This window comes from Rhinatrema bivittatum, chromosome 8 (genome assembly GCF_901001135.1).
Source record: "Rhinatrema bivittatum chromosome 8, aRhiBiv1.1, whole genome shotgun sequence".
Taxonomy (NCBI): domain Eukaryota; kingdom Metazoa; phylum Chordata; class Amphibia; order Gymnophiona; family Rhinatrematidae; genus Rhinatrema; species Rhinatrema bivittatum.
The window spans coordinates 256,393,459-256,409,286 of NC_042622.1; the positions used below are offsets into that span (position 1 = coordinate 256,393,459).

At 47.5% G+C, this 15,828-nt stretch overlaps 1 protein-coding gene across 2 annotated transcripts in view; it reads left to right on the forward strand.

Annotated features, from left to right (window-relative positions):
• The window catches only part of KLC2 (kinesin light chain 2), a 176,585-nt gene extending 162,645 nt beyond the window's left edge, over positions 1 to 13,940 (forward strand). For both annotated transcript variants that reach the window (XM_029614646.1, XM_029614645.1), the window contains exons 12-16: positions 10,792 to 10,900; positions 11,029 to 11,187; positions 11,538 to 11,662; positions 12,226 to 12,283; positions 12,749 to 13,940. In XM_029614646.1, coding sequence (XP_029470506.1) covers positions 10,792 to 10,900; positions 11,029 to 11,187; positions 11,538 to 11,662; positions 12,226 to 12,283; positions 12,749 to 12,832 — 535 coding nt within the window. In that variant the 3' untranslated portion in view covers positions 12,833 to 13,940. The remainder of the gene's footprint in view (positions 1 to 10,791; positions 10,901 to 11,028; positions 11,188 to 11,537; positions 11,663 to 12,225; positions 12,284 to 12,748) is intronic.
• The last annotated feature ends 1,888 nt before the right edge of the window (positions 13,941 to 15,828 follow it).

Consider the following 15,828-nt stretch of genomic DNA (forward strand, 5'->3'; position numbering starts at 1 on the left):
CTGTCTCACGTCTTGACGTTCCTCCAGGATGGGTTGGTCAAGGGTCTTGCTTTCAACTCGCTAAGAGTGCAAGTGCCGGCTTTGGCTTCCTTACGAGGGAAGGTGGATGGGTACTGGCTATCTTCTCACCCTGATGTGGTCAGATTTATTTGAGGAGTCAAAAATTTGCGTCCTTTTGCGGAGGATTTGTCCTCCTTGGAATCTCAATCTTGTTCTTAGGGTTTCGTGTGAAACTCCCTTCGAACCTCTTCGCAGAGTGACCCTCAAGGATTTGACTTTGAAGGTTGTTTTCCTGCTCTGCGAGAAGAATTTCTGAGTTGCAAGCTTTATTGTGTCGCGTTCTATTTCTTCAGATTTCGGAAGCAGGTGTTTCATTGCAGACGGTGCCATCTTTTCTTCCGAAAGTGGTTTCCTTTTTTCATCTCAATCAGAGGGTGGAGCTGCCGGCCTCTCTGGACTTGAGTGGTTCTGAGCCTAATGCATGGGAACTTCAGAAGTTAGATGTCTGTAGAGCCTTGTTGCAATATCTCAAGGTCACGAATGATTTTAGGAGGTCTGATCACCTTTTTTATTTTGTGGAGTGGTCCGAAGAATGGTACCCAGGCTTCCAAAACTTCCATTGCAAGGTGGCTTAAGGAAGCCATTGGCTCTGCATACATTCTCAAGGGTTGACAAGTTATGGAAGGTTTAAGAGCTCACTCTACTCAATCGCAGGCAACCCCTTGGGCAGAAACTCAGTTGGTTTCTCCTCAGGAAATTTGTAGAGCGATGACTTGGAAGTCGCTGCATACTTTTGTGAGACAATATCAGCTAGATGTGGGGGATCCAGAAGCTTGATCTTTTGGTGAGAGTGTCTTGCGAGCAGGACTCTCCAGATCCCACCCTGGTTAGGGAGCTTTGGTTCATCCCAGGAGTCTGGACTGATCCGGGTACGTACAGGGAAAGGAAAATTTGGTTCTTACCTGATAATTTCCATTCCTGTAGTACCACGGATCAGTCCAGAGCCTGCCTGTTTTGTAGAGGTGGAGAGACTTCCGCTCAGCTGTTGTATTTTTGACATAGCAGAAGAGTTCTTTACCAAGTTTTTTAATACTAGTTTTATACAAGTTTTGTTATACAAGGTTTTGGATTGCCTATTTTGGTATGGCACTTAGCTTGGGTACAGGTCAATACTGAGGAACTGCAGGTGGCATTTGAAGCAGTGTCAGTTTTACTTTCTCTGTCTCCATCTGCTGGCATGGATGAATAAACCCAGGACTGATCCATGGTACCTCAGGAATGGAAATTAGCAGGTAAGAACCAATTTTCCTTTCAAATACAATGTATTATTTGGGATCACTGGCGTATTTTACAGATATATATACAGTTTTCACTTCACCTCCAACTTTTGCATGCATTCGCGGTGCTAATTTATGCGACAAACTTATGTCAACTATGCCTTGGAACAGAAGTTTTAATCAGAGACTCCGGGCCAATTTTCATGTGGCCACTGTGTAGTGTGCAATAACACGCTGCAGATCCAAGTTGATTTACCATTCGGATCCATATATTAAATAATCATTAAAGGCCCATTATGATTGTGAGTCAGTTCAGGTAATATATACAATTTTATGCCCATGTCTTAAATTATACATTGTCAATCACAAACCACACCCACCAATCACAAATTGTGTATTCCAGTATTCTTATTTGTAAACAAAATCAAAGCAATGGTTAAACTGGTATTCCTGTACGTACCTGGATCAGTCCAGACACCTGGGTTGTGACTCCGCACCAGCAGATGGAGTCAGAGCAAGACCTCTAGGGCATCCCTACATATGGTAAGGCGCCACCCACAGTCCCGCAGTCTTACGAAATGTCTTTCTCTGTCTCCAGCAGATGCGGCAGGTTCACCCACAGTCTCTGGGATCCTGGGTAGCGTTAGTTAGTCAGGATTGTTGGTTTTGGTTCTAAGTTTGTTTAAAAAAAAGAACAAGAAAAGAAGATAGTTTTAGGTCCATCAGTTTTCAGAAGGAGTCTCCCTCGCCCTGACAGCCTCCCAGGGGGGTTGGAAGGTTCTGAGGGGACCATCCCCCCCTGGTAGAGGCCGCTGCTGAGGGTCGAGGACCCAGCCCTTTGCTGGCAGCAGCGCCGGGGTGACACCGGGGAGCCCGGTTCACTCACTCTCGCTGGAGCAGGCAGCTCAGGACCAGGGACAGCGGCCAGGAGGTGGCGATCGCAAGTAAAAAAAAAAAAAAAGTTTTCTGCTTTTGTCTTCAGGCGGCTCCGCCTTGCAGGCTCTCCGTGCTTCAGGCTCCGTCCGGGGGATTTTTGCTGTCTTTATTGGTGCGGGCTCGGTCGCGTCGGGGATGCCGCGAGGATCGTTTTGCCACGCGTGTGGGTCGGCATGGGCGCAGTTGTCGAGAGACGGCGTTTGTTCGAATTGTGTCTCGGGCGGCGAGGGACCGTCTGAGACAACGCGGGGGGGGGCCATTCGCGGCCCGCGAAGGTGCAGCCGCGCGATGGGCAGGCAGGCAGGGGAGAGCAGTGCTGAGCCGTTCCCGATTAGTGCGGGAACGGCGGCCATTTTGAGTGCGGTCCGGGAGGCCACGAGGAAGGCAGTGGAAAATGGCGGCCTTCCTCCGGAGCTTTCCCCGTAGTAGCCGAGCCCCAGGGGGGGCCCCCCGGGGGGGGCTGCTTCTCCGGTTGAGTTTAGTGAGGAGGAGGCCTCCTCTGGCTCGGAGGCCTCCTTCTCCGCCGATTTCGCGTTGCTCTTGCGCAAGGTCCTGAAGTGCAAGAGGTCCAAGAAACAAATAGGGGTATCCCAAAAGAGGAGAGCGGGGGCAGGACTTGGGAAGTCCAAGGACCCTCCAAAGCAGAGGCGCCCGGTACGCAGCAGGCCGCAGGAGTCGGAATCCGAGTCTTCCTCATCGGAGGAGGCGGCCCCGGCTGAGGAGCCCCTGGGGGGGGCTGAGGGGCCGGAGGCAGAGGGGTCAGGCCCACCTAGTGCAGGCAAAGGTACAACGGTGGAGGGCGACGACCCGAGGGTAGTCCGACTGTTCCGGAAGGAGGAGTTAGCTCTGCTTATTCCGGCCATCCTGCAGGAACTCGGAGTGGAGGCACCGCAGGTGGAGTCCCGGCCGGGGGCCAATATGGATCCGGTTTTGTTGGGTCTTACCGGCCCGGCTGTGGCTTTCCCATTCCATTTTTCGGCATCGGACATCTTGTTTAGAGAATGGGATACTCCAGAACTGGGTCTGAAAGTGAGCAAGGCCATGGATAAGGTATATCCATTGCCGGAAGCGGCAATGGAGCTCCTTCGTCTCCCTAGGGTGGACGCAGCGGTCTCGGCAGTTACAAAGAGGTTGACGATTCCAGTCACAGGCGCTACCGCTCTCAAGGATGTCCAGGACAGAAAGCTGGAGATGCAGCTCAAGAAAGTGTTCGAGGTTTTGGCCTTGGGAGTCCGCGCAGCGATTTGTAGTAACTTTGCGCTGCGGGCGGGACTCCGGTGGGCCCAGGTCCTCCAGGCCAATGCGGACCTGTCTGAGGAGGAGGCTGCACAGGCGGATCACCTGGAGGCGGTGATCGCTTACAGTTCCGATGCACTGTATGACTTGCTCAGGACTTCCGCCAGAGCTATGGTCTCCGCGGTGTCGGCGCGGCGCCTCCTCTGGCTCCGAAACTGGGCGGCGGATGGGTCCTCTAAAGCTCACCTTGGTTCGCTACCTTTTAAGGGAAAGTTGCTGTTTGGACAGGAGCTGGATGAATTGATGAAGTCTTTCGGGGAGAACAAGGCTTTTAAGTTGCCTGAGGACAGGCAGAGGACTCGGACGCCTTTCACCGGTCGGTCACGTTTCCGGGGGAACAGGAGGTCTCGCCCGCAGAGGTCTTCAAGTTCCTCTTACCGTTCCGGTCCAGCCAAGTCAGCCTCGTGGTCTCAGTCCTTTCGAGGGAAGAAGTTTGGGAGGCAAGGTGGGACCCCGGCTGGAGCGGGGTCCAAGGCATCCCAATGAAAGACAGGCGGTCCATTCCTCGCGGCTGCTACCGGCGGCGGTGCCAAATGTAGGAGCCAGGTTGACTTTTTTCACAGAGGAATGGGCCAGAATAACCTCGGACCAGTGGGTCCTCAGCGTGATAGATCAAGATTACGCTTTAGATTTTGCATGGGTTCCGGCAGACAAGTTCCTGGTGTCACCCTGCAAAGGACGAGTCAAAATTCAGGCGGTGAAGGACACTCTTCAGAGGCTCACAGACCTCGGCGCCATACTCCTGGTACCTCCGGGGCAACAGCGGTCCGGACGGTACTCCATTTACTTCGTCGTACCAAAGAAGGAAGGCACATTCAGGCCCATTTTAGACTTAAAAGGGGTAAACAGGTGTCTTCGCATCCCAAGGTTCAAAATGGAGACGATTTGCTCCGTGGTAGCCTCGGTCCGACCGGGCGAGTTTCTGGCGTCGTTGGATCTCACAGAGGCATATCTCCACATAGGCATCCAGCCGTTCTATCAGAGATTCCTCAGGTTCTGCATTTTGGGCAGACACTACCAGTTCAGAGCTCTTCCCTTCGGACTCGCCACTGCTCCCCATACCTTTACCAAGGTGGTGGTGGTGGTGGCTGATCACCTCCGGAGGGAGGGGTTCCTCGTACACCCTTACTTGGACGATTGGCTCATTCGAGCAAAGTCAGAAGCTCTATGCCGGCAGGCGGTCGACAGGGTCCTGCAGAAGGTGTTTTTGTCCAAGGAACGGGCGTGCAAGCTGCAGGGTCAAGTGCGACGCTTATTGTCTCTGCAAATGCCACTGGTGTGCGATTACCTGATGGTACTCGGCTCTATGGCCTCAACACTGGCTTTGATTCCCTGGGCTTTCGCTCATCTACGTCCATTACAGTCAGCTTTGCTCTCCCGCTGGAAGCCGGTCTCGGAGGAGTTCCATCTCCCACTCCCGCTCACGGACCAAGCGAGATCCAGTCTGCAGTGGTGGCTCAATACCGACCACCTAATGTGCGGAGTTTCTTTGCTCACGCACAGCTGGACAGTAGTTACGACGGATGCCAGCTTCTACGGATGGGGGGCTGTTTGCCTAGGTCGCTTGGTGCAGGGCCAATGGACCAAGGCTCAGACACGGTGGTCCATCAATCGGTTGGAGACCAGGGCGGTAGCTTTTGCCCTGCAATCCTTCCTGCCTTTGGTTCGGGGGAAGGCGGTCAGAGTGCTCTCGGACAATGCAACTACCGTGGCATACATCAATCGTCAAGGAGGGACAAGGAGCCGGCTATTGGCGGTGGAGGCACTTCGCCTCATGGACTGGGCAGAGCAGCATCTCAGCCACATTGCGGCATCTCACATCGCCGGGGTCGACAATGTTCAGGCGGACTTCCACAGCCGTCATCATCTCGATCCAGGAGAATGGGAACTGGCAGAGGTCGCCTATCAACTCATCTGCAAAAGGTGGGGGACGCCACGCATGGATCTGATGGCCACCGCTCAGAATACGAAGTCCCCATGGTTTTACAGCCGCCGGAGGGAGCGAGGGGCCGAGGGCGTCGATGCACTGGTTCTTCCATGGCCCACAGGCGTGTTGCTGTACGTGTTTCCTCCCTGGCCCCTGATAGGCAAGGTGTTGAGGCGGATAGAGCACCATCCGTCGGAGGTGATTCTGGTAGCGCCGGAATGGCCAAGGCGGCCTTGGTTCGCGGACCTTGTCCACTTGGCGGTGGAACCTCCCCTTCGCCTTCACGGGGCCGCGGCTCTCCTCCACCAGGGACCCATTTGTTTGGCGGAGGCAGATCACTTCTGTCTCGCGACATGGCGTTTGAGAGGGCACGTCTGAGAAAGAAGGGATATTCGGAGGCAGTTATAGCTACCTTGCTGAGGTCTAGGAAGCAGTCTACGTCCTTAGCCTACGCTCGGGTCTGGGCGTTGTTTGAGAGCTGGTGTAGGGATCATGCAGGGGATCCTATGTCAGCGTCTGTATCTGATATCCTTGCCTTTCTCCAGGCCGGCCTCTCGAAAGGACTTGCTTGCAGTACCCTTAGGGTCCAGGTGGCGGCACTCGGGTGTCTCCGGGGTAAGGTGCAAGGGGTGTCCCTAGCACTTCATCCGGATGTAGCATGTTTTCTTCGGGGTGCCAGGCACTTGCGTCCTCCGTTGAGGCATCCTTGTCCGTCCTGGAATCTCAATTGGGTTCTTTCCGCTTTGTGCTCGGCGCCATTTGAGCCAATCAGGCAGACAACTCTAAAGGATCTTACTCTGAAGGCAGTTTTTCTCGTCGCGATTGCGTCGGCGAGACGGGTTTCTGAGTTACAGGCTCTGTCTTGTAGGGAGCCGTTTTTGCGGATCTCGGATTCTGGGGTGTCTTTACGGACAGTTCCTTTTTTGCCCAAGGTGGTATCGGCGTTTCATTTGAATCAGCTGATTGAACTTCCCGCTTTTCCGGTAGAGCAGCGGGACTCCTCGGAGGCGAAGGAATTACGGAAACGACCTCCGCAGAGTTCTTCTACGGTACTTGGAGGTTACTAACCCTTTTCGGGTGTCCAACCACCTTTTTGTTCTGTGCTCTGGACCAAAGAGGGGTGGTGCGGCTTCTCATAAGAACATAAGAAAATGCCATACTGGGTCAGACCAAGGGTCCATCAAGCCCAGCATCCTGTTTCCAACAGTGGCCAATCCAGGCCATAAGAACCTGGCAAGTACCCAAAAACTAAGTCTATTCCATGTAACCATTGCTAATGGCAGTGGCTATTCTCTAAGTGAACTTAATAGCAGGTAATGGACTTCTCCTCCAAGAACTTATCCAATCCTTTTTTAAACACAGCTATACTAACTGCACTAACCACATCCTCTGGCAACAAATTCCAGAGTTTAATTGAGCATTGAGTAAAAAAAAACTTTCTCCGATTAGTTTTAAATGTGCCCCATGCTAACTTCATGGAGTGCCCCCTAATCTTTCTACTATCCGAAAGAGTAAATAACCGATTCACATCTACCCGTTCTAGACCTCTCATGATTTTAAACATATCTATCATATCCCCCCTCAGTCGTCTCTTCTCCAAGCTGAAAAGTCCTAACCTCTTTAGTCTTTCCTCATAGGGGAGTTGTTCCATTCCCCTTATCATTTTGGTAACCCTTCTCTGTACCTTCTCCATCGCAATTATATCTTTTTTTAGATGCGGCGACCAGAATTGTACACAATATTCAAGGTACGGTCTCACCATGGAGCGATACAGAGGCATTATGACATTTTCCGTTTTATTCACCATTCCCTTTCTAATAATTCCCAACATTCTGTTTGCTTTTTTGACTGCCGCAGCACACTGTACCGACGATTTCAATGTGTTATCCACTATGACACCTAGATCTGTTTCTTGGGTTGTAGCACCTAATATGGAACCCAACATTGTGTAATTATAGCATGGGTTATTTTTCCCTATATGCATCACCTTGCACTTATCCACATTAAATTTCATCTGCCATTTGGATGCCCAATTTTCCAGTCTCACAAGGTCTTCCTGCAATTTATCACAATCTGCTTGTGATTTAACTACTCTGAACAATTTTGTGTCATCTGCAAATTTGATTATCTCACTCGTCGTATTTCTTTCCAGATCATTTATAAATATATTAAAAAGTAAGGGTCCCAATACAGATCCCTGAGGCACTCCACTGTCCACTCCCTTCCACTGAGAAAATTGCCCATTTAATCCTACTCTCTGTTTCCTGTCTTTTAGCCAGTTTGCAATCCACGAAAGGACATCGCCACCTGTACCATGACTTTTTACTTTTCCTAGAAGCCTCTCATGAGGAACTTTGTCAAATGCCTTCTGAAAATCCAAGTATACTATATCTACCGGTTCACCTTTATCCACATGTTTATTAACTCCTTCAAAAAAGTGAAGCAGATTTGTGAGGCAAGACTTGCCCTGGGTAAAGCCATGCTGACTTTGTTCCATTAAACCATTTCTTTCTATATGTTCTGTGATTTTGATGTTTAGAACACTTTCCACTATTTTTCCTGGCACTGAAGTCAGGCTAACCGGTCTGTAGTTTCCCGGATCGCCCCTGGAGCCCTTTTTAAATATTGGGGTTACATTTGCTATCCTCCAGCCTTCTCGAACCACGATTGTGCGTTGGCTCAAGGAGGCCATTACTTCCCTTTCAACAAAAATGTTGAAAGGGAAGCCGGTTCCAGTGGGCCTTCGGGCACACTCGACGCGAGCACACGCTACTTCGTGGGCGGAATCTTCTCATGTGTCGCCGCAAGAAATCTGTAGGGCGGCGACCTGGAAGTCGTTGCACACCTTTACTAGACATTATCGGCTGGTTCCCACCCTCAGTGATTTGGCTCTGGTACATCCCAGGTGTCTGGACTGATCCGGGTACGTACAGGAAAGGAAAATTAGTTTCTTACCTGATAATTTTTGTTCCTGTAGTACCACAGATCAGTCCAGGATCTCACCCAAGTAGTGTTTGTCTGTCGATACGGTTTATTCTGAAGTAACGGAGAGTCCACTCGGCGGATTCCTGGTTTTCTTGTAAATTGGGTCTCATTGCTTTGCCCCTGGTTCTGGCAGTTCTGTTACAGATGGGGGGATTTTTTGATGTTGAACCGGCCCTGGTTGGGGCGTGTTAGTTAGATAGTTGGTCAGTTTTTTGGTCAGTTTTTGGCTATGATATGGCTTTGACATTTCGTAAGACTGAGGGACTGTGGGGGGCGCCTTACCATATGTAGGGATGCCCTAGAGGTCTTGCTCTGTCTCCATCTGCTGGTGCGGAGTCACAACCCAGGTGTCTGGACTGATCCGTGGTACTACAGGAACGAAAATTATCAGGTAAGAAACTAATTTTCCTTTATTTATAACACACCCAACTGCCATCAAATTTTGTTGGACCCTCAATCCCAGAATCAGTATTAGAAGCAGACTCTCTTATGATATAGGGTCTGCTTCTAATACTGACTCTGGGATTGAGGGTCCAACAAAATTTGATGGCAGTTGGGTGTGTTATAAATAATACCAGTTTAACCATTGCTTTGATTAAATTATACATTGGACACACTAAATTAGTTATCAAGACTAGAATCATCCAGCACAAGAGCTGTATTTGAACTAAATGCTGGGAATCTCCTTTAGTCAAGCATTGGCTATCTCGAAGCCATACGGTTAATGATGTCATTTTTTTGTAATTCAACGGATTAATTCACCTCGGGGTGGTGACGTTTCTTTGATGCTCAGGCGTAAAAAACAAGAATTTATTTACAATTGGCAAACGATTCAACCATATGGTTTAAATACAGTTATTGAGTGGGATGGTTTTTTCTAATCAAAACCTTCTATATCTTTGGATAAGAAAGAACAATTTTTGTCTACTCTTTGATTTATGTCCACGTTTTGTATTTATCATTTTTTTTGCTATATAAAAATGTGTTTTATTCTGAGATGAGACAAGTTTATGTGCCTTATGATTGCGCAGTTGTCAATCACCTGGATGTTCAATGGGCATTTAAACCTTACTGCATAAGTGATCCCTTGTGCGGTATGTAAAAAACTTTTAAATAAATAAATAAATACTGCACAGCGGCAGCGTTTTGCCTCCATTTCAAGCTCTGAATGGATATAGATCTCTTTCCTTATTTAATACTTTTTATTTAGAAAAATGGAAGTGTTTATGACATATTTATGGTGTTTTAAATATATTTTTCATTTTTAGAAATGTGAATTGATTTGAATTTTGATAAATATTATTAGAAATTAAAATTCTCTATTGAACAACTAATGGTGCAGTCACAATGTAACTACTCCGATCTGACATTAACATCTGTTGTAAAATTAATATATAATACATCTGATATTATATTGCTGAAATGTATGTTTTTTTATATTAACATTTGAACCATTGTCATTCTCCCCCTGATGAAGCCACTATGCGGCGAAACATCGAGGCCTTTGTGTCGGGCATTGAAATTAATTTGAAGGTTCTTTGCTATTACAAAATTTATTGGAGCTAGAAAATAATTCTGAAAGTTTTTTGCTACCACAAATTTATTCCATGAAAATTAACTGTTTCTTCAATCAATAAAAAGATTGATGTGTATGGAAGCACTATTCGTCGCTAATTACATATGGGAATACATTCTTTCATTGATATATGTGAAAAGACATCTTGTCGCTGTTCTGTAACTTTGAGATTTATATGGACATTAATTTTGTGAGTGGTTTTGTAATAAGGGACTTTTGTTATGGATATTTTAGTGGGTGAATATTGTTTATTAATGTGAAATTTGTTTTAATAAAATAAAAATACTCTACTATTCTTTAGTTTTATGACCCAATCTTTAATTTAAGCTAGAATAGTTCCCACTTTCCAAGTTTTTGTAATCCAAGTTTTTGTACCCCCTGTTCCATGTACCGTCTTCGGGCGATCTGTTTCAATGTTTTAATCTAAACCGATGTGATTTGTATTTCATACAGAAACACCGGTATATAAAAATAAATAATAAAAATAATACTATAGATTTCTTTTGTATGTGTGTGTTACTTGTTCCCTCATTAGCAATAATATAATTTTGTATTGGGTGAGAGAGATATTTATTTATTTATTTATTTATTAAATTTATATACCGGAAGTTCCTGTATAGTATACATATCACCCCGGTTTACAAGGAACCGTAACTATCGCTTCATTTAGCGGTTTACATTGAACATATAAGATATATATTTATATACATTGAATATTGAAGATATATATTGGAATGTAAATGTAAATATATAGATATATATATAATTTCTTTTTTTTGCTTTGGGTGCTGCAGCCCCACCGTGAACACAACGCTAAAAAGTCTGGGAGCACTATACCGCCGGCAGGGAAAGTTGGAGGCTGCAGAGACATTGGAAGAGTGTGCCACCAGGACACGGAAACAGGTAGAGGAAGGCATTTATGGCTGCCCTTTGTCCCCTTTCTTGTCCCTTTTTTTCTCTGTATTTGTCTCTGCTTTTTCACTAGTGTTCAGAACACTCAGATCCATTTCTCATTTCTCCCACTCCTGCAGGGGATCGATGCCATTAATCAGAGCCGCGTGGTGGAACTGCTGAAGGATGGGGGCTCTTCTGAGAGCAGACGGAGCCGCGAGGCACTGAGTGGGGCTGCAGCAAAGGATGAGAGCAGCACAGAGGGTGGCCAGGATGGGCCTGCAGTAGAGTGGGCTGGGGTAAAAAAAAAAAAGCACCCTGCTTCTTACGAGCCAACCACTGCTAGTCCTGCCAGACATCACTGCTGCAAAATTGGGCCAGTTTTTCCCTCTGTGAAATTCTAGTTGGGAGCAGTCTCCCTTCAGCCTGCTTAGGCAGTTCTGCCTCTTTATTGCCTGCTGCAAATGCCGGAGGGGTGTGTGTGTGTGTGTGTGAGAGATACCATGTATAACCCTCTCCTAGATATTGCTTGTGAGCTGAACGGCAGAGACACTCAAGTTCTTCTTCTCTGTATCTTTATAAGGCAGGGGAAAAGTGAGCTGACTCTGTTTCTGCTCTTGCTTTCTTCCCATCCCCTTCTTATTCCCAGGATGGCAACGGTGCACTGAAAAGGAGCGGCTCCTTTGGGAAGCTCCGCGACGCATTGCGGCGCAGCAGTGAGATGTTGGTGAAGAAGCTGCAGGGGGGTGGCCCCCAGGAGTCAAGGAACCCCGGGTGTGTCCTTAATAAACACCTCTCCCTTCACCTTAACCCCTATCCTCTTTATGCAGTGGAACCCAATGGAACCTGCATCGGAAGATGCTACTGCGGAGACAGCAGCGGGGCAACCCTCTTGTCTTAAACCAAGCTTTCCTCTTGCTCTGTGGACATTAAAGACTTGGGTTGGATTTGGGGGGTGGGGGGGGGGGGGGCGCTGTTAATTCTTTACCCAAGGGTGGGGATTTAATGCTGGGTACTGATTTCAACTAATTTCTTATAGAATTCAAGCTTTCCACTTGCAAAAGCCTTCAACATATCCACCACTTTTGCTGGCTTGAAAGAGGTGCTGAGTCCCATGCCTTTTGCCATTAATTCCATGGTGTGGGCAGACCTAGAATGCCCATGGGTTAATGATGGTAGTAATATGAGCTGACTGTATCTGTACACAAGTTGGGACCCTGGCTGCTGGATGGAGGACTGCCTTGCATTCTAAGCCACCAGGATAGTCTCTCTTTTAGGTTACTGTTTCACTCCTTCCACTGGTTTTATTTTTAGTGTGGGTTTTGTTTCCTCTTCAGGATGAAACGGGCTAGTTCCCTCAACTTCATCAACAAGAGTGGGGAAGAAAGCACTCAGGTGAGAGGAGGGGGGGAAGAGGTCGGGAGGGGCAGTGAGTTGGACTTGCAGTACAGAAAATATGTCAGTAAGAAGATGGTGGGGGCGGGAATTGCTTTACCCAGTTCTCGTTTATTAAAAACTGTTTTCCTCTGATGTTGTTTCAGAGCCATGTGAGGTTAGGAGATGTGTTAGGGAGACAGAGGGAATGGAGCTGGACTGTCTAGACTCACATCTATATGCTCTCACCAATGTACCCTTCACTAGATTAATGTAGCAACAGGGGAAGGAGGGAAATGGCAATTCACTCCTTCTTTCCTTTCTGTTTCCTCCATTGCCTCATCCTTTTCTTTTTGAATTTGGTTTTGGGGGCAGGAAAGGGTGTGAGGGGAAGCACTCAACCCTCCCTCCCTCCATCTTTTTCCTTTTCTTCCTTCCCTTCGACAGGATCATTTATTTCCCTATCTTCTCCTTTTCCTTCTCCAGCATTCTGGCACTGGCTTATCCGACTGGAAGGGACTCAGCACCAGCAACCTGGACCTCTCGCGACGGAGCTCCCTGATTGGTTGATGGAGTCTGGTCCCCCTCCTCATCCTAATGCTGGGGGATGTGGTGAGGGGGGAGCGTAGGGACAGAGGTCCTGTTCTATACTATGAACTGACATGTGTCTGACATCTCTTTGAAATAGAAACACATCATAGATGAAATTATTTTAAGCCTTTGCGGGGGGGGATTAGTTTAGAGGGAAGGTCAGGGTTGGTTGGTTTGTATGTTTGTGTGCATTAAAGGTCACATTCAGTGCAGCAAGTCTGTAACCCATGTGTGTATACAGTGGGTTTGCAAAAGTATTTGACCCCCTAAAAAGTCAGCAGATTTGTGTGGATTACAAATGACACTTGAATAGGTGGTTCCAGATAGTATGTTTCTTGCAAACCAGTATGCTCTTAAAATACATTTGCAATGTCACAATTCATTATTTTTCTTCATTTTTTGTAAAATAAAATTAACTGAAAAAATGCTGCTTGCATAAGTATTCAACCCCTGTGCTGTGAAAGCTCCAAGTTTACACAGTGAAAGATATTGCCCTAACAATTGGCCTCTACATGTGACTCATTAAAAAAGGTCAGCTTTTCTGGATAAAATACCCCCTAATTCCAGTACCATTGGTCAGACTGAATATGAAGGAAAGCTGTGAAAATGAAGACCAAAGAGCATTCTGAGGAAATTAAAGACATGCACAAGATAGGAAAAGACTACAAAAATATCATCCAAGTGCTTGGATATCCCAGTGAGCACTGTTGAATTAATTGTGAAGAAATAGAAGCTGCATATTACAACCCAGACGCTGGCTAGGCAAGGTTGTCCCTCAAAACTCAGCACCAGAGCACAAAGGAGACTCATGAGGAAAGCCAGAGAGAGGCCAACACTCTGAAAGAGTTACAGAGTTCAGTGGTTGAGACTGGAGTGGAGGTGCACCAGTCAACCATATCAAGAGCTCTGCATACAAATGGCCTGCATGGGAGGATGGCTAGAAAGAAGCCATTACTGAAGAAAACCCACATCAGCGCACATCTGGAGATTGCCAGAAAGCATCTCAGTGACCCAGCTAAAATGTGGGATAGGATTTTGTGGTCAGATGAGACAAAAATGGAGCTTCTTGGCCAAAATTCAAAACACTATGTGTGGCACAAACCTAACACTGCCCATTCCTCAGCAAACACCATCCCAACAGTGAAGTATGGTGGCATCATCATGTTGTGGGGATGCTTTTCCTTAGCAGAGACTGAGCATCTTGTTAAAATTGACAGATGGATGGTGCAACATATAGGGGAGTTACTGTTCATACCCCAGATCAGTCCAGACAAGTGAGTTTTGCATCCCTACCAGCAAATGCAGTCAGAGAACAAAATCTTTTCTGAAACTGTGCATAAGCTAGAGTGCCACCTGCAGTCCCTCAGTATTTCTCTGACTCCTGCAGATGGTAGAGGTGAAAATCCTGCAGTCTGGAGAATTAGATTTACAAAAAAAAAAGAAGAGAGAACAGGATTCTTGTGTGGGCTCCCTAAGGTGTTAGGCAGCTTCATGGGCCATCCCTCAGGTGGAGCAGGGTGAGCAGGGGCTTGGAATCCCTGGTTTAGCTCAGCCTGAAGTCAATGAGGGGAATGAAAGCCAGTGGTTCGGGCACCCTCCTTCCCCTAGGACTTGCTGGCCCTCTGGCTTCTAATCACCATCAGGAAAGTATTCTCTATTTTTTCTGGGGTTTATTTTCGCAAGCCTGTCTTCTTTAAAAAAAAAAAAAAAAAAAAGACAAGGCAGGATGCGGACGCTGACCAGCTAGTCGTGAGACAGCCGGGGGAGAAGAAGGAGAGCAAGCGGCCAAGGCCCACTGGGCACTCAGGTTGGAAGGAGCTTCAGTGTGGCTTATTGGCAGGCAGCTTCCTATCAAGCGTGAGGTGCATCTGGCTCCGAAGAGTGCAAAGTGCGTGCAAAATGGCAGTGGCAGTGGGACATTGCAAGTGCTGCAAGACTGGTGGGGAGAAGAGCATGCACCTAAATGTAAGCATATGATATGGCAGGTGCACACATAATAGCAGTGGCTGCGGGCCGCAGCAAGGGCTACAGGGCCTGCAGAGAGAGGTGTACATGCCTAAAATGTGCCTCAGGAGGAGAAGCTCGTAGGGCAGCCACTGAGGCAGCGCAGAATAAAACTGTCACCCAATCGGCTGCAGCAGGCAAGAGGGCTCAGCTGACAAACACGGAATGGTGGCCATTTTGTCATCTTGTGGCAATCAACAGGCAGAATCGGGGAAAGGGAGGGATTCCCCACCCCCTTTATTGCCGGTCGAGTATGAGTTCCCTGCTGACCCAGAGAGGCGTTGATGAGGCTGGGGAGCTCATGAGGGAAGATTCCAGCGGTTTGGCAAGAATTTCCTCAGACTTTGCCTTCTTAAGGCACAAAGCTTATTTAACCAAAAAGGGGGAGCAGCAGGAAAGTGTGGCCCACTGGGGCCCCAGCGATAGGCTAAGGTGAGCAGGTGAAGAAGAAGACAGGTGACCCTCTGTCTTCTTCTCAGACATGTATTTAAAGTTTTGATCTGTACTCTAAGTTTTGACAATCCCCCTGCCTCAATCTATCCCCTCCCCTCCCACCGTATCTCTCTCGCAAGCTAGCAGTTCGGTTCTCTCCTTGCCTAATCAGTAGTCTACAATGTTGGTTCTAGTTTATATCTGCTGTTATATGAATAGATGGTTAAATGTATAGATAGTAGTCCCCCTCGCCTCTGTTAATTTGACTCCTCTGGTTCTTTGTATCGCTCCCGAGCGAATGTTGCAGTTACATTGTAAACCGATGTGATATGTATTCCATACAGGAACGTCGGTATAGAAAAGTTAAAAATAAATAAATAGGTGAAACTCTCAGGGAGAGTCGAGTGCTTTTTTCCATCTGATAGACTTTAAAGGTCATCAGAGGGGTGACGCTGATGACATAGATCCCTCAGAGGGGTTCAGGGGTCAAGATGATGGCCCTGGAGAGAGCCCTTCGGGGGCAACCAAAATTAAGGTTA